This window comes from Pelophylax lessonae (assembly GCF_965119305.1).
Source record: "Pelophylax lessonae genome assembly, chromosome: 8".
NCBI lineage: Eukaryota > Metazoa > Chordata > Amphibia > Anura > Ranidae > Pelophylax > Pelophylax lessonae.
The window spans coordinates 24,770,625-24,795,203 of record NC_138775.1 but is presented as its reverse complement, the minus strand read 5'-3'; the positions used below and the strand labels follow the sequence as shown (position 1 = coordinate 24,795,203).

Here is a 24,579-nt window from a genome sequence, read left to right as displayed (position 1 = left end):
CTCAACACTAACCCTCCCTGTAACCTCAACACTGACCCTCCCTGTAACCTCAACACTAACACTCCCTGTAACCTCAACACTGACCCTCCCTGTAACCTCAACACTAACCCTCCCTGTAATCTCAACACTGACCCTCCCTATAACCTCAACACTGACCCTCCCTATAACCTCAATACTGACCCTCCCTGTAACCTCAACACTAACCCTCCCTGTAACCTCAACACTGACCCTCCCTGTAACCTCAACACTAACACTCCCTGTAACCTCAACACTGACCCTCCCTGTAACCTCAACACTAACCCTCCCTGTAATCTCAACACTGACCCTCCCTATAACCTCAATACTGACCCTCCCTGTAACCTCAACACTAACCCTCCCTGTAACCTTAACACTGACCCTCCCTGTAACCTCAACACTGACCCTCCCTGTAACCTCAACACTGACCCTCCCTGTAACCTCAACACTGACCCTCCCTGTAACCTCAACACTGACCCTCCCTGTAACCTCAACACTGACCCTCCCTGTAACCTCAACACTGACCCTCCCTGTAACCTCAACACTAACCCTCCCTGTAACCTCAACACTAACCCTCCCTGTAACCTCAATGCTGACCATCCCTGTAACCTCAACACTAACCCTCCCTGTAACCTCAACACTAACCCTCCCTGTAACTTCAACACTGACCCTCCCTGTAACCTCAACATTGACCCTCCCTGTAACCTCAACACTAACCCTCCCTGTAACCTCTATGCTAACCCTCCCTGTAACCTCAACACTAACCCTCCCTGTAACCTCAACACTGACCCTCCCTGTAACCTCAACACTGACCCTCCCTGTAACCTCAACACTAACCCTCCCTGTAACCTCAACACTGACCCTCTCTGTAACCTCAACACTAACCCTCCCTGTAACCTCTATGCTAACCCTCCCTGTAACCTCAACACTAACCCTCCCTGTAACCTCAACACTGACCCTCCCTGTAACCTCAACACTAACCCTCCCTGTAATCTCAACACTGACCCTCCCTATAACCTCAATACTGACCCTCCCTGTAACCTCAACACTAACCCTCCCTGTAACCTTAACACTGACCCTCCCTGTAACCTCAACACTGACCCTCCCTGTAACCTCAACACTGACCCTCCCTGTAACCTCAACACTGACCCTCCCTGTAACCTCAACACTGACCCTCCCTGTAACCTCAACACTGACCCTCCCTGTAACCTCAACACTAACCCTCCCTGTAACCTCAACACTAACCCTCCCTGTAACCTCAATGCTGACCATCCCTGTAACCTCAACACTAACCCTCCCTGTAACCTCAACACTAACCCTCCCTGTAACTTCAACACTGACCCTCCCTGTAACCTCAACATTGACCCTCCCTGTAACCTCAACACTAACCCTCCCTGTAACCTCTATGCTAACCCTCCCTGTAACCTCAACACTAACCCTCCCTGTAACCTCAACACTGACCCTCCCTGTAACCTCAACACTGACCCTCCCTGTAACCTCAACACTAACCCTCCCTGTAACCTCAACACTGACCCTCTCTGTAACCTCAACACTAACCCTCCCTGTAACCTCTATGCTAACCCTCCCTGTAACCTCAACACTAACCCTCCCTGTAACCTCAATACTAACCATCCCTGTAACCTCAACACTGACCCTCCCTGTAACCTCAATACTAACCCTCCCTGTAACCTCAACACTAACCCTCCCTGTAACCTCAATACTAACCATCCCTGTAACCTCAACACTGACCCTCCCTGTAACCAGGGCCAGATTAACGTAGGGGCTATTGGAGCTGCAGCTCCAGGCCCCTACCTTTATATAGGCCCCGGGTTGGCCATATTCACTGTTACCGCTCTTCTGTCACTTGTAAACACAGAAGTCTGGCTTCTATGCTCGCTTCCCCAGGCAGCTCCCTCAGAACCTCCCCACACAGCACGAAGGCAGGACAAGGAGGGACAGTTGCCGATGCATGGATGTGTTTATGGGCTTCAGAGACAGCATCCCATGTTGAATTAGGCATGCATGGCTGCACCCTTCCTCCTCTGGGTGCATGCCAAGGCACGGCCCTTAAGGCCCTTCAAAATCCTCAGCACCAAGCCCATGATGCTCTTAATCCGGCCCTGCCTGTAACCTCAACACTGACCCTCCATGTAACCTCAACACTGACCCTCCCCATGACCCAAACACTAACCCTCCCTGTAACTTCAAAACTAACCCTCCCTGTAACCTCTACACTAACCTATATGTAATCTCAACACTAACCTTCCCTGTAACCTCTACACTGACCCTCCCTGTAACCTCAACACTGACCCTCCCTGTAACCCCCATCACTAACCATCCCTATAACCTTTACACTAACCCTCCCTGTAACCTCAACACTACTCTCCCTGTAACCTCTACACTAATCTCCCTGTAATCCCCAACATTAGCCGCCACTGTAACCCTCAGACAAACCCTAACACTAACCCTAACCATAACCCCAACACTAGCCCTCTATGTAACCCTAATCTAACCCTAGCCTTAAACCCTCCCTGTTACCCTAAAGCACAAATCCGGGCAAATAAAAAAGCATCCCTTGCACTGGGGCTGTGCCCGCTCTGCAAGGGTTAATTCCTCATTTATGATTTAGGTGAACAATAAAAGGAGATTTACTTACCCGATCCTCTATGCCCCATGCTCCACTAGTCCAGGCTCCTGACATCATCAAGATCAGGGCAGTGTAATAGCCCTGCTCTGGATGTGAAGATGCAGAGGGACAGTCCACCGCCGGATTGTGGGGGAGCACTGCCTGCGGGGGGAGTGGAGAATCAGGTATGTAAAACTGTTTCTCCTCTCCCTTAGACAAAATGAGCAATTAACCCTTGCAATGCAGGCACAACCCCACTACAAGGGATCATTTTTTATCTGCTCATATTTTGGCTTTAACACTTAAGTGCATTCAGGGCCATTCACCCCCACCTACATACCTGTCAGATTGGGAATTGGGGCTATGTTCACACAGCGGCTGCTTCCCCATAGAGTAACAGGCGGCTCCAGCACCACAAAGAACACATTTATACTGTACGGGCCAGTGTGAATGAACCCCCAATTCTTTTTAATATTTTTTTCCAATTTGCTTCTTATTTTAAAATGTATTTAATGATTTCTTGCAATTTCTTTTTAATTTTTATTTTTTTTCTCAATGCTTTCGGGGGGATTGCGCTCACTTTTGAGTCTCACTTTTGAGATGGAGAAAGTGACTGCAGCATCAGCTGCACTGCAGATCAGTGCTGTATCCTGGCCTAGGCCAACAAGGCCCGGGCCTAGGGCGGCACTTTGCAGGGGGGGCAGCAAAAAAAATATTTAATTATTTGTAAAATGACTATGGACTTCCTATTTATTATACAAGTAAGTGAAATAATCCTATAATTACAATCAGTGGCAGCAAACAAAAGTCCAAATATCTTAAAAGAGTAATCTTACTAATCCCGTGACATAAGGCTGTACTAATGGGCACTGATAAGGCTGCACTGGTGGCCACTGATAAGGCTGCACTGGTGACCACTGATGAGGCCACACTGATATGCTGCACTGATGGGCAGTAAAGAGGCGGCACTGATAAGGCTGCATTGATGAGGTTAAACTTATGGGAACCGATGAAGCTATGCTGAAGGGCACTGATAGACTGTGGTTATGGTCTGTGGTTTACAGATGACAGGGTGGGTCATAAACAGGAAGGGGTGTGGCCTTTACAGGAAGGGATGGGTCATATTTAAATTAGGGGGTACACAAATTTAGTCAGGCCTAGGGCAGCACAAAACCTAAATACACCACTGCTGCAGATGAATGAAAAGGAAGCACTCAGAGGCCCCTGTTCATTCAAAAACTGAAGCATAGTAAACACATAGCATATGTTGCATAGTACCAATCACTCACTGTGTTCATTCAGAATAGGCTCTCGATTCTGAAAAGAACCCCCTGTGTGCCTTCAGCAGCCAGCGGGAGGAAAAGGAGCGAAGCCGGCAGCGCTGCGGGGGAAAAAAGATACACAGGGGGCCCAGGCAGCAGGGGAATGGGGGTCTTTTACAGGGATTATGATCGGAGCTGCGGCGGCAGCAGTGGCCAAATGCAGGAATCAGTTTGATTCCCTGTATGGATCTCCCTGCTGCACCTGAAAAATAGTGGAAAGGAGAGGAGGGAAGCCGGCAGCAGTGTGAGGGAAAAGGTACAGAGAGGGACCTGGGCTGCAGGGGGAAGGTGATCATGGACTGGAGGGTGTTTATTCTGGCAGGAGGGGGGAATTACCAGAACTGATCCCCCCCCCTCTGTGGCTCTTCCTGCAGCAGCTGAAAGCTGGCGGAAGGCAGAAGAGGAGAAGCTGGCTTTTAGCTGCTCCAGGAAGAGCCATACAGGGGATCGGTTCCTGTAATTGCCCCCTGCCACGCAGATCACCTCCTCCTATCCATAATCACCTTTCCCCTGCTGCTGAACTGGGCCCTATACAGGTGGCCTGGTGGTACTCCCTTATCAGTGGCCCTGCCTGTAACCCCTAAGGACTTTTTTCACAAGGAGCTAACACTGCCAGGAGCCTGCCTGCTCAGCTGGGAATCTGTCCAATGATCCCCACTGACCAAGCGAATGTTTGGTCTGTGTCTGCTCCACTTATGCAGAGTGGACACAGCCAGCTTTCCTCTATGGGCTATCGGATGTAATTGAAAAAAGAGAGGAGTAGGCTGAGGGCATAAGGAGACTATGTGTAAGACCGACAACCCTTAATAAGTGGACAAAAAAGGAGGAACCCCCCCCCCCCCGATGGGACTTTAAATGGTCTTAACCTTGCTCAATGAAGTATATGCATAGTACAAATCACAATTTTATAAAAAATACAAAATTGCATTAAAGGATATAATAAAAGACAAGAAGTGTCAAAATGATAAACAAACACATAATGTGGGTGGCTAGCCCAAAAATGACATCATCAAGTAATGAATCATGAGTACATGAAATGCGGAGTATTGATTACATCCGACACGTTTCTGGATAGAACATCCGTCTTCAGGGGTGTTGTGAAATATGATATATATGCACAGTACTTATGACATAGATGACTCTAAATAGTTTCAGCCAGAGCAATAAAAGCAATGTATAGTTTGTCCAACCCTAGACGCAGCCAAAACCATGGTCCAGGCAAAGCAAAGGCAGGGAGCCCTGGTCCTGCATATCCAACAAAACCAGAGAATTGGGCGTAGCCAGATCGGGTAGGTGACCAAGAGTGCAATAGTAGGTGGAAGAAAGTATACAGCACTCAGCGTTCAAACCACCGTATGACGGGCAGTCAGGTAGCAAGGAGGACACTTCACATATCCGATAGCCCATAGAGCAGGGGTGAGGAACCTTTTTTCTGCTAAGGGCCATTTGGGTATTTATAAAATAATTTGGGGGCCGTATAAAGTTTTCAACTTAAAAATGTGCCTGTTATATTTGGTCAAACATTTAATTAACTCACCCCTAATGTGATGGCTACAACTGCTTCTCTTTGGTGAGGTGTGTGATATTAGCTGGTATTGATGATGATGCTACTCGCAAATGGTTTTCCATGTTTGCGTTGGTCAGTCTGGAGCGCACTCGACTCTTTGTGGTGGTAAGTTTTGAAGAACTGCTGGTGGGTACAGCTGGCTGGTACTGCTGGTGGGTACGGCTGGCTGGTACTGCTGTTGGGTACAGTTTGCTCAGGCTGGTACGGGTGGCTTGTACTGTGCTGTGGGTACTGCTGGCTGGTACTGCTGTGGATACTGCTGGCTCAGGCTGGTACTGCTGTGGGTACTGCTGACACAGGCTGGTACTGTGCTGTAGGTACTGCTGGCTTAGGCTGGTACTGTGCTGTAGGTACTGTTGTGGGTACTGCTGGCTGGTACTGTTGTGGGTACTGCTGACTCTGGCTGGTACTGCTGTGAGTACTGCTGGCTCTGGCTGGTACTGCTGGTTCTGGCTGGTACTGCTGGCTGTGGCTGGTACTGCTGTGAGTACTGCTGGCTCTGGCTTGTATTGCTTGCTCTGGCTGGTACTGCTGTGAGTACTGCCGGCTGTGGCTGGTACTGCTGTGAGTACTGCTGGCTCTGGCTTGTATTGCTGGCTCTGGCTTGTATTGCTGGCTCTGGCTGGTACTGCTGTGAGTACTGCTGGCTGTGGCTGGTACTGCTGGCCTCACTCAGACTGTCAGAACAGAGGCGGAACTATACAGGAAGCATCGGCTCCATTATGACAGAGCAGCTGAGAGACTCAGCTGCATGGGGGGCCGGACCAAATGACTTTGAGGGCCGCATACGGCCCACGGGCCTTAGGTTCCCCACCCCTGCCATAGAGGAAAGCTGGCTGTGTCCACTCTGCATAAGTGGAGCAAACACAGACCAAACATTCGCTTGGTCAGTGGGGATCAGTGGACCGATTCCCAGCTGAGCAGGCAGGCTCCTGGCAGTGTTAGCTCCTTGTGAAAAAAGTCCTTAGGGGTTACAGGCAGGGCCACTGATAAGGGAGTACCACCAGGCCACCTGTATAGGGCCCAGTCCCATCGGGGGGGGTTTCCTCCTTTTTTATCGGCTGTAATTGGACCGCCATTTCCGTTTACACCAGACTGTCATCCGATCCGGCAGATGGATGAGGAACGGATCCACATTTTTAGCGGAAGGACAGGATCAGATTGGACGTCGGCGGGTGTCAATGGACACATGTCTGTTGACATCCGCCTCTCCATAGAGGGCAATGGATGGTCCGATTGGGTACGCCCAAACAACTAACAGGCGATCAGTCTGCCCGTGTGAAGCGGCCTAACATTCTAACACTTTCTGATACTTCCATCTCTAACCCTCCCTTGTTTTCATTCTCGTTTTCTGCATCCTTTGTCAAAAAATGAACTTTTTTTGCATCAGAAGATACCAGCGCTAAGGTCCCGAACTTCCTTGTTTGTGTATTATCGCAGTAGTACTTCTATCACACCAAAAACATGCAGATATTTTGGCAATTTTTTTTTTTTACAACGCACCAATTTAGTTGTGAAAAAAAAATCTCTGTCCCAAAACCAAATTATCCATTTTTATAAATAAGCACTGTTGTGCCAATTCTTGGTTTATTTAATGAGTTTGGCAGTTTGTAATTAGTGATTTTTTATTCTTATTACCTTTACACTATCCTGTTATCTCAGACAATGATCCTGTTGGACTTATCACTGGCATGTATGATGGCCTGACACCTCCGCAGAATATTTATTGGAAAGGCTGTGAAAACTTCTTATCTCCATAAGCCACTCACACTGACTTTATTTACCGAACCTAATGAAGCGTCAATAGTGTGTCGCAAAGGAAATGAGCGCCTAATTAGAGTGTAATTATTAGTAAACATCCCCGGATTCTGATCTGTTTATTTTTACTTAGTGAGGACTAATTAGGATGCTCGTTTAGCTTATACTATTCACAAAGTCTTTAATGACATTGGTTTAACTTTATAATAAGTATGCAAGAGGGCGATCGGAGGGAATGTTGTGCCTGCCCATCTCATCCACTCTGTACTGAATATTATCTGATACTCTTAACTGATGAACATTTAAAAAACAATGTGTATGTGATATCAAAGTACCAGTGGAAGTGAGAACTTGATCTGATGGATATACTGTGGAGTGCGTTTTCCTTTAAGGAAGCAGATCCATGCTGAAAGTATAGAGTATGTGGACCTTGTCCTGGTCCTAGGCCTCCAGGATAAAGATCAACTCTGATCAACAGATGACCAACTCTTGAAGGCACGGGGTGCCTAGTACAAAGGAGCATCAGATATATCCAATGTGTTTTGTGGGAAAGAGCTTCTCCTTTAGGCTTTGAGCCTCCTGTTTTTAGGGCCGTTAGGAGACACTAGTCTCTATCAAGACCAAATGTAGGTCTTGTAGGGTGCTAGGGGTAACCCTGGACTCTGCACTGTCCTTTCAGGCTCACATCCAATCCCTGTCCAAATCATGCCGCCTTAACCTCCGCAACATCGCTAGAATACGGCCCTTTTTAACCAATGACACCACCAAGCTTTTAATTCACGCCCTGGTTATCTCTTGCCTCGACTATTGCAACTCCCTCCTCATTGGATTACCCTTACATAGATTATCCCCCCTTCAATCCATAATGAATGCAGCTGCAAGACTTATCCACCTTACCAACCGTTCAGTGTCCTCCAACCCACTCTGCCAATCCCTTCATTGGCTTCCACTCACCCAACGAATAAAATTCAAAGTGCTAACAATAGTTTACAAAGCCATCCACAACTCTGCCCCCAGCTACATCACTAACCTGATCTCAAAATATCAACCTAGTCGCTCTCTTCGGTCCTCCCAAGACCTTCTGCTCTCTAGCTCCCTTGTCACATCTTCCCATGCTCGCCTCCAGGATTTCTCCAGAGCTTCTCCCATTCTTTGGAACTCTCTACCCCAATCTGTCCGACTGTCCCCTAATCTATCCATCTTTAGACGATCCCTGAAAACCCTTCTCTTTAAAGAAGCCTACACGGCTACTAACTAATAACGCTGTTTCACTTGCTCCATCAGCTCATCCCCCACAGCTATTGCCTTTTGTATCGATTGACCCTCCCTTTTAGATTGTAAGCTCTAACGAGCAGGGCCCTCTGATTCCTTTTGTTCCAAATTGTAGTGTAACTGTAATGTCTGCCCTCATTTTGTTAAGCGCTGCGCAAACTGTTGGCGCTATATAAATCCTGTATAATAATAATAATAATAATAATAATTGTAGTGCATTTCATGGTGAATCTACAAATATCCATTGTTTAAGACCTGAAGAAGAGGTAGGCTCCTTCCCCCGCAACGCGTCACCTGTAACTGATGCTCTTACCCAATATCCATTTCAGAAAGATTTTTTAACTGATACAATCCTTTGTACTTGCCACCTCTTAACTACACGTCCAAGAACTGGCAATGCTAGTGACAGATGCCATAATGCATGTTGTTGTTTTTTTTGCCCATCATTCCTCTTTGATCTTAAAAATTTTGTATTGCATACTGCCGTACAGAGTCATCAAGTTGACCCGTTTGCCCCCAGACATGGTGGAGAACAGCGAGCCTCTACAAGTGGTGAGGTACAACAAGGGAGGACATTACCACGCTCACATGGACAGTGGACCCGTGTTTCCTGAGACGGCGTGTACCCACACTAAACTAATGAGCAATGAAACGGCGGCTTTTGAAACCTCCTGTCGGTAAGTTAAGTCTTGACCTGCAAGCTTTCGTTTTTTTTGGGAGGGGTGTATTCTCAGAAACGAAAGCATACATTACAATACAACACATTACATCACTTCCCAAGTTGTATTCTGTCATGCGAGAATTTTTGTATCTTTAGTATCCTATTCATTTTCAATACAAGACTAGCATGCAAAAGAAAATATCATCATGTGTTCGAGGCTCCCAAGCAAACATTCTGCATACTGCTACGGTGAGATTGTTCAAACATATCTAAACCCAAGAACAAAAATGCAGCTTAGAAGTCCTCAGGCTAAGATCACTTTCTGCAGGTGCATGTTCGCACGGGGCAATGGTGTGGGTGATGATCTTCATGCTCACTTGTTGTTCCCCAGGTGAGTTGGGACGTGTCTTGGAAACATTGGGAGCGCCAGCAAGACTAATCAAGAGGCCACTGGGGGGGTCCTTGGGTTTGAACTTCCCCCTGAGACCAGAAGAAGGAGAATCCTGTGTTTGAATAATATTTCTAGGTGACCCAGGACTGAAGATCAGTGCCAGGACAGGCTCGCCCAGTGCCCGAGGGAATGATACAGAATTGCACCCCTCTTTCCCAACGTATGGTGTAGAGGGCATACTACCCTATTCCACCCCCCCCCCCCCCCACCACCACCATATTCCAGCTGCCCATAGTTGGAATGGAGGGTGCACTGTGCATGCATCAGGCTCACCCAATGCCTAAGTCAATGATGCAGAACTACACCCCCCCCCCCTATTTCCTAATGCATGGTGTAGATGGTGTAGTGCCCTGTTCCACCCATTCCTCTCCCCATATTCCAGCTGTCCATAGTTGGCATGGAGGGTGCACTGCGCATGCATCAGGCTCATCCATTGCCTAAGTCAATGATGCAGAACTGCACCCCCCCCCCCCTATTTCCTAATGCATGGTGTAGATGGTGTAATGCCCTGTTCCACCCATTCCTCTCCCCATATTCCAGCTGCCTATAGTTGGCATGGAGGGTGCACTGTGCGTGCATCAGGCTCATCCATTGCCTAAGTCAATGATGCAGAACTACACCCCCCCCCCTATTTCCTAATGCATGGTGTAGATGGTGTACTGCCCTGTTCCACCCATTCCTCTCCCCATATTCCAGCTGCCTATAGTTGACATGGCGGGTGCACTGTGCATGCATCAGGCTCATCCATTGCCTAAGTCAATGATGCAGAACTGCACCTCCCCCCCCTATTTCCTAATGCATGGTGTAGATGGTGTACTGCCCTGTTCCACCCATTCCTCTCCCCATATTCCAGCTGCCTATACTTGGCATGGAGGGTGCACTGTGCATGCATCAGGCTCATCCATTGCCTAAGTCAATGATGCAGAACTGCACCCCCCCCCCCCTATTTCCTAATGCATGGTGTAGATGGTGTACTGCCCTGTTCCACCCATTCCTCTCCCCATATTCCAGCTGCCTATAGTTGACATGGCGGGTGCATTGTGCATACATCAGGCTCATCCATTGCCTAAGTCAATGATGCAGAACTGCACCTCCCCCCCCTATTTCCTAATGCATGGTGTAGATGGTGTACTGCCCTGTTCCACCCATTCCTCTCCCCATATTCCAGCTGCCTATAGTTGGCATAAAGGGAGCACTGCGCATGCATCAGGCTTACCCAATGCCTAAGTCAATGATGCAGAACTGCACCCCCCCCCCCCCTATTTCCTAATGCATGGTGTAGATGGTGTACTGCCCTGTTCCACCCATTCCTCTCCCCATATTCCAGCTGCCTATAGTTGGCATAAAGGGAGCACTGCGCATGCATCAGGCTTACCCAATGCCTAAGTCAATGATGCAGAACTGCACCCCCCCCCCCCCCTATTTCCTAATGCATGGTGTAGATGGTGTACTGCCCTGTTCCACCCATTCCTCTCCCCATATTCCAGCTGCCTATAGTTGGCATGGAGGGTGCACTGCACATGCCTGCTCATTTGCTTGCTTTTTAGCAGCTGGGGGTGGATGGGTGGTTGCACATATTCTGCTTTTTTTATGACAGGTGTGGGTGGTTGGAGCGAGGGGGAATGGAGTGTGGGCACGTTGAAGGGTGGTGTGACAGACCAGACAGAAAGCCGCGGCCCAGTAAAAGGGAAGCTATGATCCTCTAGTTGCCACCACTGATCTGGAGCATGCATGGAGTGCAATGCTATGGTAGGGCTCTGCACCCGGGGCAGCTGCCCCTTCTGCCACCTCCTTATCCCTGCTGAATATTACAGGTGTGCAGTATCTACAGAATGCTACCCCCCACCCCCTCCCCATTGCTTACAAGTTGTGGTGACAGGTTCTCTTTGCAAATTAATTTACAGTTATGAAAGGTTTGAGGGAGTTGATGTGAATACATCATTGTGCAGTTATGAATTCTAGTCTGTCCTTAACTTGACCAAATGTCGAACTAATGACATGAATTATTTGATTCGTAGGTATGTGACCGTCCTTTTTTACCTGAACAATGTTACTGGGGGAGGAGAGACCACATTTCCAGTGGCTGATAACCGGACCTATGAAGAGATGGTGAGTTACATGTTCTTTGTTATGCCAGTAGAAAAATCAGAGGAGCATCGTGCTGTCAAAGTGCACCTGTCATCTTCTCCCTCTGCCCTATACTGATCATTCTTCTCTTTGAAAATCACAAAAGCTGACAGAACTTTCCAGTAAAAATGGCCTCTGGACCTGCTGCTTCAGTGTCGCAATGCATGCAGTCACATGACCAAATGCTTAGGCATCTTAGTCATATGACCTTTGCTAAAGGAGACTTAGGGGTTGATTTACTAAAGACAAATAGACTGTGCACTTTGCAAAGTGCCGTCACTCTAGAGCATGGGTGTCCAACCTTTTGGCTTCTCTAGGCCACATTGAGTGTAGAGAAATTATCTCGGGCCGCATATAAAATATATACTATAGTTAATGTATATAAGTAGTAAAATGCCGCCGCGCCCTTCCCACGCCGCGGTGCCACCCCCGCACTAATTTAGCACAACTAGAGGATGATCAAATGAAATGGAATCAGTATACAGAGGTTTACTTTTTCTGAGAGATAATAAAGGAAAACTCTAACCACCACGACCACTTCAGTAATTTGAATTGGTAATGGTGGTAGGAGTCAGAAAAACTGCACATTCTCGACTCCCCCCCGCCCCCTCCCCTCCGAGGCAGCCTCTGCCTACCGTTAGTTGGAAGCTGCTGTGGCCGTGCCCCCGACCCACGACTTCGTTCCTCCCTAGCAAAAAAAAAAATTGTCAGGGGGCAGTGGGCCGCATTGCCTGCTGTTCTGGGCCGCAGGTTGGACATGCCTGCTCTAGAGCTTAGTACATGAGGCAAAGCTTCACTTTGCAAAGAATACCCAATCATGTGCAAGGAAAATTAAAAAGACAGCATTTTTGCTTGCACATGATTGGATGATGGAAGTCAGCAGAGCTTCTGCTCATTTATTAAGCACAGGAGTAATTGCACATGCAGAGTGCAGCTAAACTTTTCAAAGTGCATAGTCTACTTGCCTATAGTAAATCAACCCTTTAGGCCCCTTTCACACACTCCGTCCGTCGGACGGACTCCGTTTTTCTCAGCGGGGGATCGATCCGCCGATCCCCCGCTGAGCAGGAGGATGACAGCTGTGTCTCCGCGCTGTGTACGGAGACACAGCTGTGAGTTCCCCATGCATCTCTATGGGGGAAATCGGATGGGAACGGACCGTCGGTCCGTTCTCATCCGATCCCATCCCATCCGATTCGCTGGACGGAAGGAAAATAGGGTTTCCATCCGTCCAGATTTGATGGATCAGGTTGGATGTCAGCGGACATGTCTCCGCTGACATCCGATGCCCCATAGGGATGCATGGGGGGACCGTTCAGATAAAATATCAATACTGTGCCATTAAATACATACAAATTACCAATAAATATATCAATAAAGGCCCCTACAGTGCAATTAAATACATTTAGAAATGTGAGTGCAATTCAATCCAGTGCACTAACAATTCCTCTGTGCCAAAACAGTCAAAAATATGTAACAATATCCCATGACATCACAGCTGGGCTCTTCCTCTGCACCATTTATTAGCACACCGCACTCACCACAAACTGGTGACCCCTTTAATTAAAAAGTCGAATGTACAGAATGAGCCTTGAAAACGGCTGCTGTCATTTTATGTGTCTTATTTTGTTTCAGTCTTTAATCCAGAATGACATCGATCTGAGAGATACAAGGAAACATTGTGACAAGGGAAACCTAAGAATTAAACCCCGGCAAGGAACAGCTGTCTTCTGGTACAATTATCTGTCGGATGGCAAAGGTACCCCATTGGGATTTTACACCCAACAGACTCACAAGCACAAGATGTCATTACCTGTTTGCTGATCTTAAAGTGGTTGTAAACCCTTACATATACCCAGATAAATGACTGGCCTCAGGTGATACGCAGAAATTGAAAACATTCTCCTACTGTACATAAGTTGTACATGTCTATCTGCAATCTTCTCTTCTCTACATCCTTTCAAAGTCCAGAATCATTTTAAGGTTGTCTGCGCATTTAGAAAAAAGGGGGGTGGGGAGCTAACATTACACTCTGCAGAGCTAAATGAGGACAACTCTGTGATCTGATTGGAGGGAAGGGACATACCGCCCTTCACACAGCACACAGGAACAAATCTGAGGCTGCCAATCAGCTTGTATCTCCCTCCCCTGTCACCTTTTTTCTCTTGGTGTCAGGAAAACTTGTCATAAGTGATTCATGCTGATAGCAGAGGAAAGAGGCAGCAGACAGAAATGACGCGTAGGGGGTTATTTACTGAAGCTACCGAGTGAAAAATTGAGTGCACCTCTGCATAGAAACCAATCAGCTTCCAGCTTAAAGCTTAAGGGCTCTTTCACACAGGCGGACCGTTCAGATCCGCCTGTCCGATTTTTTGGCGGATTTGAACGGTCCCCGATGCATCCCTATGGGGCATCAGATGTCAGCGGAGACATGTCCGCTGACATCCGATCCGATCCGTCAAATCTGGACAGATGGAAACCCTATTTTCCATACGTCCAGCGGTCCGTTCCCATCCGATTCCCCCATAGAGATGTATGGGGAACTGACAGCTGTCATCCTCCTGCTCAGCGGGGGATCGGCGGATCGATCCCCCGCTGAGATAAACGGAGTCCGTCCAACGGACAGGCTGTGTGAAAGAGCCCTAATTGAGCAAGCTGAAGTTAGAAGCCGATTGGCTACCATGAACAGCTGCACCAGATTCTGAGTGCACCAGTTTTAGTAAATCTCCCTCTTAGTGCTCTGGATTGAGACAAGTACTCACTATAGAGGGGATATGCTTTGTTCATATTTCCTTCCTGAGATTTCCAACCACTTTAAGGCTACATTCACACAGACGCGATTTGCCATTGTGCGAATGGCAGTGGCAGGAATCTATTAATTCCTGCTGCTGTGTTTGACAGGTGTGAGTGGCTAGCTGCAGCTATTCATGACTGTTCGCACAGCCAGCAATTACCTGCTGTGATCACTGTGGTATATTCATGGAGGGTAAACTTTATTTAGGGCCTGTCCACATCAGCAAAATCTGAACATTTCCTTCACTTCCGTACTGCTTTATTATTCTGCCAAAGCCAGAAGTGAAACCTTGTGCAAGGTCCAAGTTGGATGATCTTGGAGCTTACACAGGATTGATGATGTTCTTTTCCTCCTAACATAAGTGTTCAGGAGTGGCGATTGGTTGCTGAGCCCCAGGAAACTGCTATGTAGGTGCTCCTGAAAGAATTTGAAAAATGACTTTTTTCTGTCGTCCATTGACAGACGCAGCTCTTATGCTTCTTATACCATTGGGTTATGCTGCCCCCTGCAGGAGTAGTACTAGGCAGGAAAAAAAAGCAATTCACCACGGACCTAGGTTTCCTGCTGGGACTTCGGTCTCAGTTTTTTATTATTTTAAGAATATTTTGTTTTATTTATCTTTACTCACTTTGCTACTTAGTGTTCAGGGGGATCCTCCTGGTGATCTACAAGCAATGCCAGCTGAGGTTTCGCACTGGATAATCTAGATACTTACGGTCTCCCAACCTGGCCTACAAGCGTGAGCAGGTTATAGTCCCGCACTAGGCCTCACCATGACAGTTCCCCCTTTTTTGGATGAGGACGAGCCTGAGAGTGGATGTCTCGCTGAGATGCGACGACCTGGAATGCCCTGAGTCGCAGCGTACCCCTTGGCTGGCAGCACCCCCACTCTGGGTGGGAGGTGGTCTGTCTGGAGCGGAGCCCACCCGGATCATGGTATGGTGAGTAAATGCAGCCCCCCCTGTCCCTTGGTGGTCTTGGGGGGGACGTGGGCCCTCTCCTGGGGATAATGGGACCTAGTACTTCCTAAAAGATCCCCCCTGGCCTGTCAGGATACCTGGCCCTGTGCCCTAACCCCCCCCCCCCCGTCCCCTGGCGGGCTCTATAGCTGTGGCACCTGGCATCCTGGGGGGGGTGGAAATGGTACCTTTTCCTGTTGGGTCTGGTTGTAGATCCCTTTTGGCCTCCATAATGGGGCCCCCTGACCTCATGGTGTGCCGTGGGAGCCATTGACTTTTTCCCATTGACTTGTATGGATCAGCCATTTTCCCTGTGCTTCCCATTGATTTGCATTGGCAGCCATTTTTGTGTAGCCCTATGGAGCTGCACGGGCAGCGTGACCTTTCACATGTGTCCAGGCTGGTTTCATATGCTGTGACTCTCACTTTCCTGTTGCACAGACGGTTCAGGTGGTAAAGTACTGGGGTCTCTGTGGGCATATCCCTGCGCACTCTGCTATCTGTATATATTAAAGGGGGACTCCGCAGACCGCGGTGATCGGTGGTGGGGACAGCGATCAGCGTTTTTAAAGTGACCGTACTCCTGTTTTTCTGTTGCCTTAATTATGGAGTCCCAGGCAGTGGTTTCACCCTCAGACCCCCTTAGTGCAACCACCGGACCTTCCAAATCGCAGTCGCTGGCCGCGATTTCAGCAGCACTGGAAAGCCTGGCGAGCAAGGTAGATTTTGTGATGAAAATGGTTACTAGCCAAAAACGGCCACTGCCTTCACCATCATTGGTGGGGTCCTCTGATTCAGAGGCTGATATGGTCGCCACGGATGCCCCCCTCCTTGAGGGGTCGCTGTCCTCGTAATCGGATGGTGAAGAGGACCTGTCCTCTTCAGCTGCAGCACGGGAACGTGCTTTGGTGGAAGCCCTGATTGTTTCAGTGAGGGAATTTTAAAAATGGCAGATGAGCCCATGCCGGCAGGGACACGGGTGTCTTTTGGCTCCCGCAAGACCCAAAAACTGGGTAAGATTTTCACTTGTCCCGAGAATTTTCATGATATTGTTAATGACCATTGGCGGTGCATCAAGCACGTGCTAGTAGTGTCTAAGCTCTTTAAATGCCGTTATCCCTTTGCTGAGACATTTTCGAACCGTTGGACAGTACTGCCTAAGGTGGATCATCCTGTTTCCAGGTTGAACAAATCTATTATAGTGCCTGTGGAAGATTTCCCGGTATTTACGGATCAGGTGGACAGGCGGGTAGAATCCCTTTCCGGCCACCTTCATGTGTTGGCGGGTTCAATCATGAAACCGGTTTTTGTGTCTGTTTTGGTATTAGACGGTTACAAAACTGGTAAAGGTTCTGAAGGGGAACTTGGATCCTGACTTAGTTCCCCCGGAGCTGATGGAACTTATGGACCAGATGGCTCAGGCCCTGGTGTTCCTGTGTGATGCGCCCTTGGATGCGGCTCCCCTGGTGGCCAGAATGTTGGCTGTGGGGATTGCCTTACGTCGCATGGTGTGGATTTGGCTTCTAAGAAGGCCTTAACAGATCTTCCTTTTCTGGGAGAGCGATTGTTTGGCGACTCGCTGGATGAGTTGATCAAGGGTCTAACTGGTGGGAAGAGTACTCTTCTTCCTCAATCCTCCAAAGGTAAAGCACCCCGTAATAAGCCGGGGCCTTCCTTCATCGCTCATAGACGTTTTTTTCGTGGCTCAGGGGCGCAAGAAAATGGTGTGAATCGCTGCAGCTGCTCCTTCGCTTGTTTTCTATAGCTAGGGTTTTGGCCTTTTTACAAAAAGGGGTTGAGCAGCGGTTGGCCTTGGGCACTATCAAGGGCCAAGTGTCGGCCTTGGCCATTTACTTCCAACATCTGTTGGCTACTGATAGCTTGAGTCGCACTTTTATTCAGGGGGTGCGTCATCTGGCTCCTTGAGGAGATCCCCGTTGCCTCCGTGGGATCTCAATCTAGTTTTGTCTGTTCTTCAAAAGCCTCCTTTTGAGAACATTAGGGAGATTTCTCTGCTTTCTTTGCACAGAAGGTTGCTTTTCTGGTGGCAATTACTTCTGCGTGCAGAGTGTCTGAGTTGGCGGTGCTGTCTTGTTATTCGCCTTATTTGGTGGTCCACAGAGATAAAGTGGTACTCCGACCTAATCCGTCTTTTCTTCCTAAGGTGGTGTCGGATTTTAATCTCAATGAAGACAGTGTGTTGCCTTCCCTATGTCCTAAGCCTAAGCATCCCAAGGAAATTGCCTTGCACTCTCGGGCTGTGGTTCGGGCGATAAGGGTTTATCTGATGGTAACTGAGTCTTTTAGGAAATCGGACTCTCTCTTTGTTCTTACCGAAGGACCTCCAAAAGGTTTGGCTGCGTCTGCAGCGACCATATCCAGATGGATCAGGCAGATGGTTGTTCAGGCTTATTTAAAAAAGGGTCGGGTTCCTCCTTTCCCTGTGTAGGCTCATTCTACTAGAGTGCTGAGTGCCTCTTGGGCTTTTCGCCATCAGGCCTCAGTAGTGCAAGTTTGTAAAGCAGCGACTTGGTCGTCTGTGCACACCTTTACCAAATTCTACAAAGGAGATTTTTTGGCATCTTCAGATGCTTCCTTTGGCCGCAAGGTTTTGCAGGCTGCTGTTCCATCAGAGAATAATTTTTTCTCTTTAGGGGTTTTTTCTTTCATGGGTGAGCTCCTGTTGTTTCTGGTTGAGCTTCATGTTACCCAGTTGGCTAAGTTTAGCCTTTGGAGTTTACGTTTACTATCTGGTTGCATTCTCCCCACCCCTCATGCCTACACTGCTTTGGGATGTCCCAACGGTATAAGAAGGATAAAAGCTGCGTCTGTCAATGGACGATAGAGAAAACTTACAGGAAAATCCTTTTCTCTTGAGTCCATTGACAGACACAGCACCCACTCCTCTGGTTGGCTGGAGCACAGTGTGTGGGGTTATGCATATAGGGACAGCCCCCGTGGGCGTGGTGAATTGCTTTTTTTTCCCTGCCTGGTACTACTCCTGCTACTCCTGCAGGGGGCAGCATAACCCATGCTTATACCAATGGTATAAGAAGCATAAGAGCTGTGTCTGTCAATGGACTCGAGAAAAGGATTTTATGGTAAGTTCTTACTAAAATCCAGTTATTTTGGTCACTCTTTCTCCCTTATTTATCATAGCCAACTGATTTGAAACTAGACAATACAGCTTACCTTGAGGCTCGGTTCACACTACCACGACTTGGGATCTGATTTGTGAGACCCCAAGTCGCGTGACATGTGAAATCCCATGTTTTCATTAGCGCTACTGAAGTCCTCCCACTTTGGAAAAGGTTCCTGTACTGCTTCAAGGCAACTTCTTTCCGACTTGTGCTCATAGACTTTAAGGGAAGTTGCCTCCAAGTCGGACCCTCATCTTAATTGATGTGATTTGGATCCACATTACAGGAAGATTACACAGGCATTCCCTGAAGTTGCATCAAAGTCACTTCACGTTGCATTAAAGTTGTCTGGAAAATTCTCATTGTAAGTCGCACAACTTTCAGGTCATGGCAGTGTGAACAGAGCCCTATGTACCTTGAACTTCCCTGTCCTACTGTATGTGAGCTGTTCTGTCAATCAAAATGTATTAGCGGAGGGGAGGGATACAGGCATAGCTTGTAGGTTGTAGGCCCTGAATGGTTGATCATGGGCCCCCACTACCACCCACCGCTTCCACCACTTACCAAGTTACACCGCACACACAAAGTGGGGCAGACAGGCCACACTCTGAGCTGCCAGGTGAAAGCAGTGGGCTTGTGTTAAAAAAATGAAACTCAGAGAGCCTGGCCTGGGCCACTGCTGGGGTGGGCTGGCCCTCTGACTTCCAGTTTCACATACAAGCCCATTGCTTTAACCTGGTAGCTCAGTGTGGCCTGTCTGCCCCATCTTTTGTGCACATGTTCGGTTGAGCAGGGCGGGGAGCGAGAGGCTATCCTGTGCTGGATGGGGTGGCTAAGCAGAAAGTGTGCCACTGGGGGAAAGTGCCTGCCCCGTCACCCTGTGTAGATGAAACCAGAAACTCAGAGGGCCTGGACGGGCTCCTGCCCAGCTGGCCCACGCCCTCTGACTTTATTGAATTACCTACGCAGGGTGCACTTTTCCCCAGCGACACAGTGTAAAATCTAATGCGATATGGAGGACGCATAGTTGCCATTGGGATCCCCTGCGACCCCTCAAGCTCCACCCATGCAGACATGTTTTCAAGGTGTTCATTCCTTAATGTTGTTATCTGTTCGCTGATTGGATGGGAAAAAAAGGTAAAGATGTTCATTGGTTATTTACTGAATTTAACAGATCAACCAATTAAAACAACTTTCCATTTTATTTTTAGAATTGAGTTCTTCGATGCTATTCACAGTTTGTCTTTTCTGTCAGGTTGGGTGGGAGATGTGGATGATTTTGCTCTACATGGAGGCTGCCTGGTGACAGAAGGCACCAAATGGATCGCCAACAACTGGATCAATGTGGACCCCAACAAGTCCCGCCAGCTCTGGTTCCAGCAGGAGATGGCTCGTTATGCCAAAGATGACAATGAGAAACAGAAGGAGTGGACCGTGGACAAGTCTTACAGGGACATGCACGTTGACCTATGACCTGGAGATCAGCCCAGATAGGGTTCGATGAAGGTGTAGAGTGCCACCATCACCTGCCCGGTCATTTCAGTGTCCTCCGCTTCTTGTTCCTCTTTCAGGTTTGTGAGGATTGGATAACGCAAACTGCATGTACGCACCGAACCGGGAAGAGCCATCCCGCGCTGCAGGCATGGAACGTACAACCATTTGCTCCGGTGGTATGAGAGAGGTTGACTGAGCACTAAGGATTAAGTAAGACAGCGGACACTTTCTTGTGTCCCTTTTAATTGCGTCATGGGAAAGTTACATGGAAAGAGATTTCCAGAGCTGGCCAATCAGTGCTTAGTGTTTTTTTTAGCATGAGACAGAGACACATATTTATTTATTTATTTTATCTACATCATGGTACAAAGAGAACAAAGTCTATTTATTAAAGATTACATCAGGGCTTTCATATGCATTCAAATGAAGGAAGCTGTGCAGATTTAAAGAATTAGTCCATCCTGAACTGATATTTCAGCTTTTGGGAGATGCTGGTGGGTTTAATCACCCACCACCTTCTTGTGTCGTTTTTGGGGTGGATACATATCTGTGCTTGAGTTCCCAGCTCCACTGCAGCAGCTGCAGGAAGGTTAGAAGTAAATCCTCCTGTCCTTTACAGCCAAGGAAGCTGCCATCTTAGCCTCTGTTTGATCCTCAAGTGCCATGGTGCTGCACATGTGATCATTTATAATTCCAGCCATCTTTTGGCAATTCGGTTGCGAGCACAAGCAAATGTGACAGTTAGCATTCCAAGGCATGCCATGAATGTAACTGTTTTGGGAAACAGTTAAAGTGGAACTAAACCCTCCTATCTTTTTCAGCCAAGGAAGCTGCCATCTTAGCCTCTGTTTGATCTCCAAGTGCCATGGTGCTGCACATGAGATTAGTTATGACACCGGCCATTGCATGGCTTGACAGTTTGGTTGACAGCACAAGCAAATATGACAGATATCATTCCTAGTATGCCGAGAATGTAACAGATTTTTGAAACCTTTAAATCAATGGGTTTAGTTCCACTTTAAGTGGTGAGATTGCCAACATGTGGTGGGAAAGGCAAAATTGCATTGGGGAGGCTTTTTTCAGTGAAGCCACATAGATGACTGGGTGATTCACCGTGTCTTTACTCACCAAGAAAACCCCAAAAATGTCAGTTTTGGTTGAACTGACTCTTTAAAGAGTACTAGTTACAAAGCAGGCAGCTATTTTGTGGGTGATACCAGCTTTTAAAGGAGGAGTCCTGTAAGCAAGGAATTGGTGGCATCACCTTGGCGTGTGATGTGAAATACCATGATGATGCCAATAGGTTTAGTATTAGTTCAGTCCACAAGATGGCTGCCTGCACAGTTTATGAGTTACAGGTGCACTTTAATATTGCCATGGTGTTGCATATCAGAAAAAGGCATGTTCATGACACTATATAAGCTAAAGTATCAAAAATCAGATAGCTTTATTTATTTAAACAGTTGTATGTGCTACATATTTCACTAAAGTTTATTTATTGTCTTTGTGCAAGTGCAATATTACTACAAATGTTTAAGTGTCATTCTCAATCAGAGGCAAGCAGATGACTAGAGGGCGGACATAGAATTCAGCATCAAGGGGTATAGGATGTTAGCGAGTTCTTCCTAAGAAATGATTAGTAGAGCTCTGCTTTAACATTGTAGCAGCCACAAAACCTTGTACGGTTAGTGAACACTATGGTCTTGCAAAGCCTATAACTGCCCTCCCCCAACACTTAGAACCCTGATTGGTTATTTCTTATTACTTCCATAACCAGAAATGGATTAAGGAAGAATGGGGCCCAAGGCAAGGTAGCAGCTCTGGCTTCCCCCTAATCCCTTCGCTTGACATGGATAAGTATTGCAATAGGCGTAGACAAGCCACCCCATCTACATTGTCTGTAATGGCATGGACCAGTGGTCTCCAAACCAAGGACTTGGGGCCAGATGTGGCCCTTTGCTTGCCTTTATCTTGCCCTTGGGGCACTATTCCTCCCACTGACTTGAGCAATGGGGCATAATTCCTGCCACTAACACTAACAGTGGGGCACTATTCCTCCCACTGGCACCAGTGATGGAGCATTAATCCTCTCACTGACACCAATGATGGTTGCACTATTCCTCCCATTGGCACCAATGATGGGGCACTATTCCTCCCATTGGCACCAATGATGAGGCACTATTCCTCCCACTGGCACCAATGATGGAGCATTATTCCTCCCACTGGCACTAATGATGGAGGATTATTCCTCCCACTGGCACTAGTGATGGAGCATTATTCCTCCCACTGGAACCAATGATGGGGCATTATTCCTCCCACTGGCACTAATGATGGAGCATTATTCCTCCCACTGACACCAAGGATGGGACACTATTCCTCCCACTGACACCAATGATTTAGCATTATTCCCCCAGCTGACACCAATAATGGGGTACTTGTCCTTCCACTGACACCAATAATGGGGCACTATTCCTCTCTCTGACACCAGTGATGGGGGCACTATTCCTCTCTCTGACACCAGTGATGGGGGCACTATTCCTCTCTCTCAAACCAATGATGGGGCACGTTTCCTCTCATTGACACCAATAATGGGGCATGTTTCACTCCCACCGACGCCAGGACAGTTTCTACTCCCACTGGCCACAGTCTGGCCCCTCTAAAGTCTAAAGGATAGGCTCTTTGTTTAGAAAGTTTGGAGACCTCAGGCATAGACCAATCCATCAGATACCAATTGCTTACCAGTGCATCCTCCTTTTTAAAGTAAAACAATTGTGCTATCACCCTGTTTACTGCAGCAGCATGAATGTAGTAACTGGGACCCCTGGACCTCCACCAGGCGCTAGGCTCCTACCCAAAATCCCCTGTGGATGATCTGGCCATGGACATACTGTAAGTTGTTTAGCTGCTTATAGTTGCAGTGGACAGCGACATTCATATTCTTTGCTGCCCCATAGGGGCTATCATATCAAAACATAAAACTCTGGAAATTAGTCGATCATGTCCATTTCCTGCTGCAGTCTCATGACTATAAGTACAGAACTTCTGGATGTGACAGGTACACTTTAGCTTTCCTTTTGTGCAATATAATCAGGACATTTCATTCACTGTATGAATGGCCAACACAAATATCCTCTTCCGACAACTGCATTTCAGGTTTGTTTTAGTTTTTTTTTTATAACCAAACTTTTAAAAAATATTTTACAACCTTGGATGCATAAATAGTAGACCCCCTCCCAAGTCATCTCTTATGTAGGAAAAATGTTAGTGGACTCATAGAATTATTTTGGGGCAAATATACAGTACCTCACACAGACCTTGATAAGAATGCAAGCTTATTAGGTTGTGCTTCTTGATCTGGCCATACATGAAGGGATGTGGTGGGTCAGATGAGCAAATAATTCTCAGTCCCCCGACAGATACCCATCCTCAGAGTCAGTTATAGGAAATGTGTTTTTTTTTTTTTTTGCTTTGTTGGCAGAGAGGACACTATATACACATGGTGCCCAACCTGCGGCCCAAGGGCCACATGCAGCCCTTTGGACATTGATTAGGGTAATGGCATTGATCTCTACTAGCCTCATGTAACATGTTCTCAGTTTCGTATTATCTTCTGCTGCATATCCCCAGCCAAAAATGTAGCATGTCCACACTCTCTGACCCTCATTCCCTCTATTAGTTCTGCAGTTTCTGACGATCCTCTCAAGCATTACATATATTGAACATTATGTGCAGCCCTTCGGTGAAGTTAAGGGTCGCATTTGAGGCCCCCTTTAGCTCATAGGTTGACAACCACTGATCTAAGTTGTCTTTGTATGCTTTAATATTAACAGTACCCTTCACTGGAAACACCTGAATGCTATAATTTTGAGGGGGGGATCCACATACTCATATAGCATACCTTAAAGTGGAACTTTACTAAATAAAAAAAGTTTGGGCAAGTGCTAAGATTAATTAGCTCCCACACTTTCGGGAGTGATGTCATCTTGGATGGGGCCATTTAAAATGGGCTAAGATTGGAACCCAGAAGACCAACCAGCAAGGGAGCTTCTGGACTCCACATCACTGGAGGTGTGGAGTGGAATAAGTACACAGTAGTTCCCCTTACTCTGAGTTCTAAGTAACCCACTTTAGTCAGATTCCAGAAAGCTCCTTTTAATTGGGTTAGGTGGGTCCATTTCCTACATTTTTGCTTTGTGACTTTCTCTCTCTAATGACATATCACTCAGACTGAAACTTACAGGGCATATTTAAATCTGATGGTGGCTGTGAGAAGCTTCTTAGCATAGACCTTCGATACATAAAGTTTTCTCTATGTAAGAAACAGCAATGAGCCTGCTGTGGGTTTACCATGCAATGCCTCTCCTTCAATTTAGCAGCAGGGCCCTATTAACTT

At 47.4% G+C, this 24,579-nt stretch overlaps 2 protein-coding genes across 2 annotated transcripts in view; one reads left to right on the top strand and one right to left on the bottom strand.

The window, feature by feature from the left end:
* Positions 1–20,749, top strand: part of P4HTM (prolyl 4-hydroxylase, transmembrane) — a 121,398-nt gene extending 100,649 nt beyond the window's left edge. The window contains exons 6-9 of the mRNA XM_082266428.1: positions 9,052–9,237; positions 11,691–11,781; positions 13,435–13,558; positions 19,948–20,749. Of these exons, the coding sequence (XP_082122554.1) occupies positions 9,052–9,237; positions 11,691–11,781; positions 13,435–13,558; positions 19,948–20,165 (619 nt within the window). The 3' untranslated portion in view covers positions 20,166–20,749. The remainder of the gene's footprint in view (positions 1–9,051; positions 9,238–11,690; positions 11,782–13,434; positions 13,559–19,947) is intronic.
* The window catches only part of LOC309562133 (kelch-like protein 10), a gene marked incomplete at its 3' end in the record, with an annotated part of 516,189 nt that overhangs the window by 377,757 nt on the left and 113,853 nt on the right, over positions 1–24,579 (bottom strand). The gene's annotated exons all lie outside the window — the stretch shown is intronic.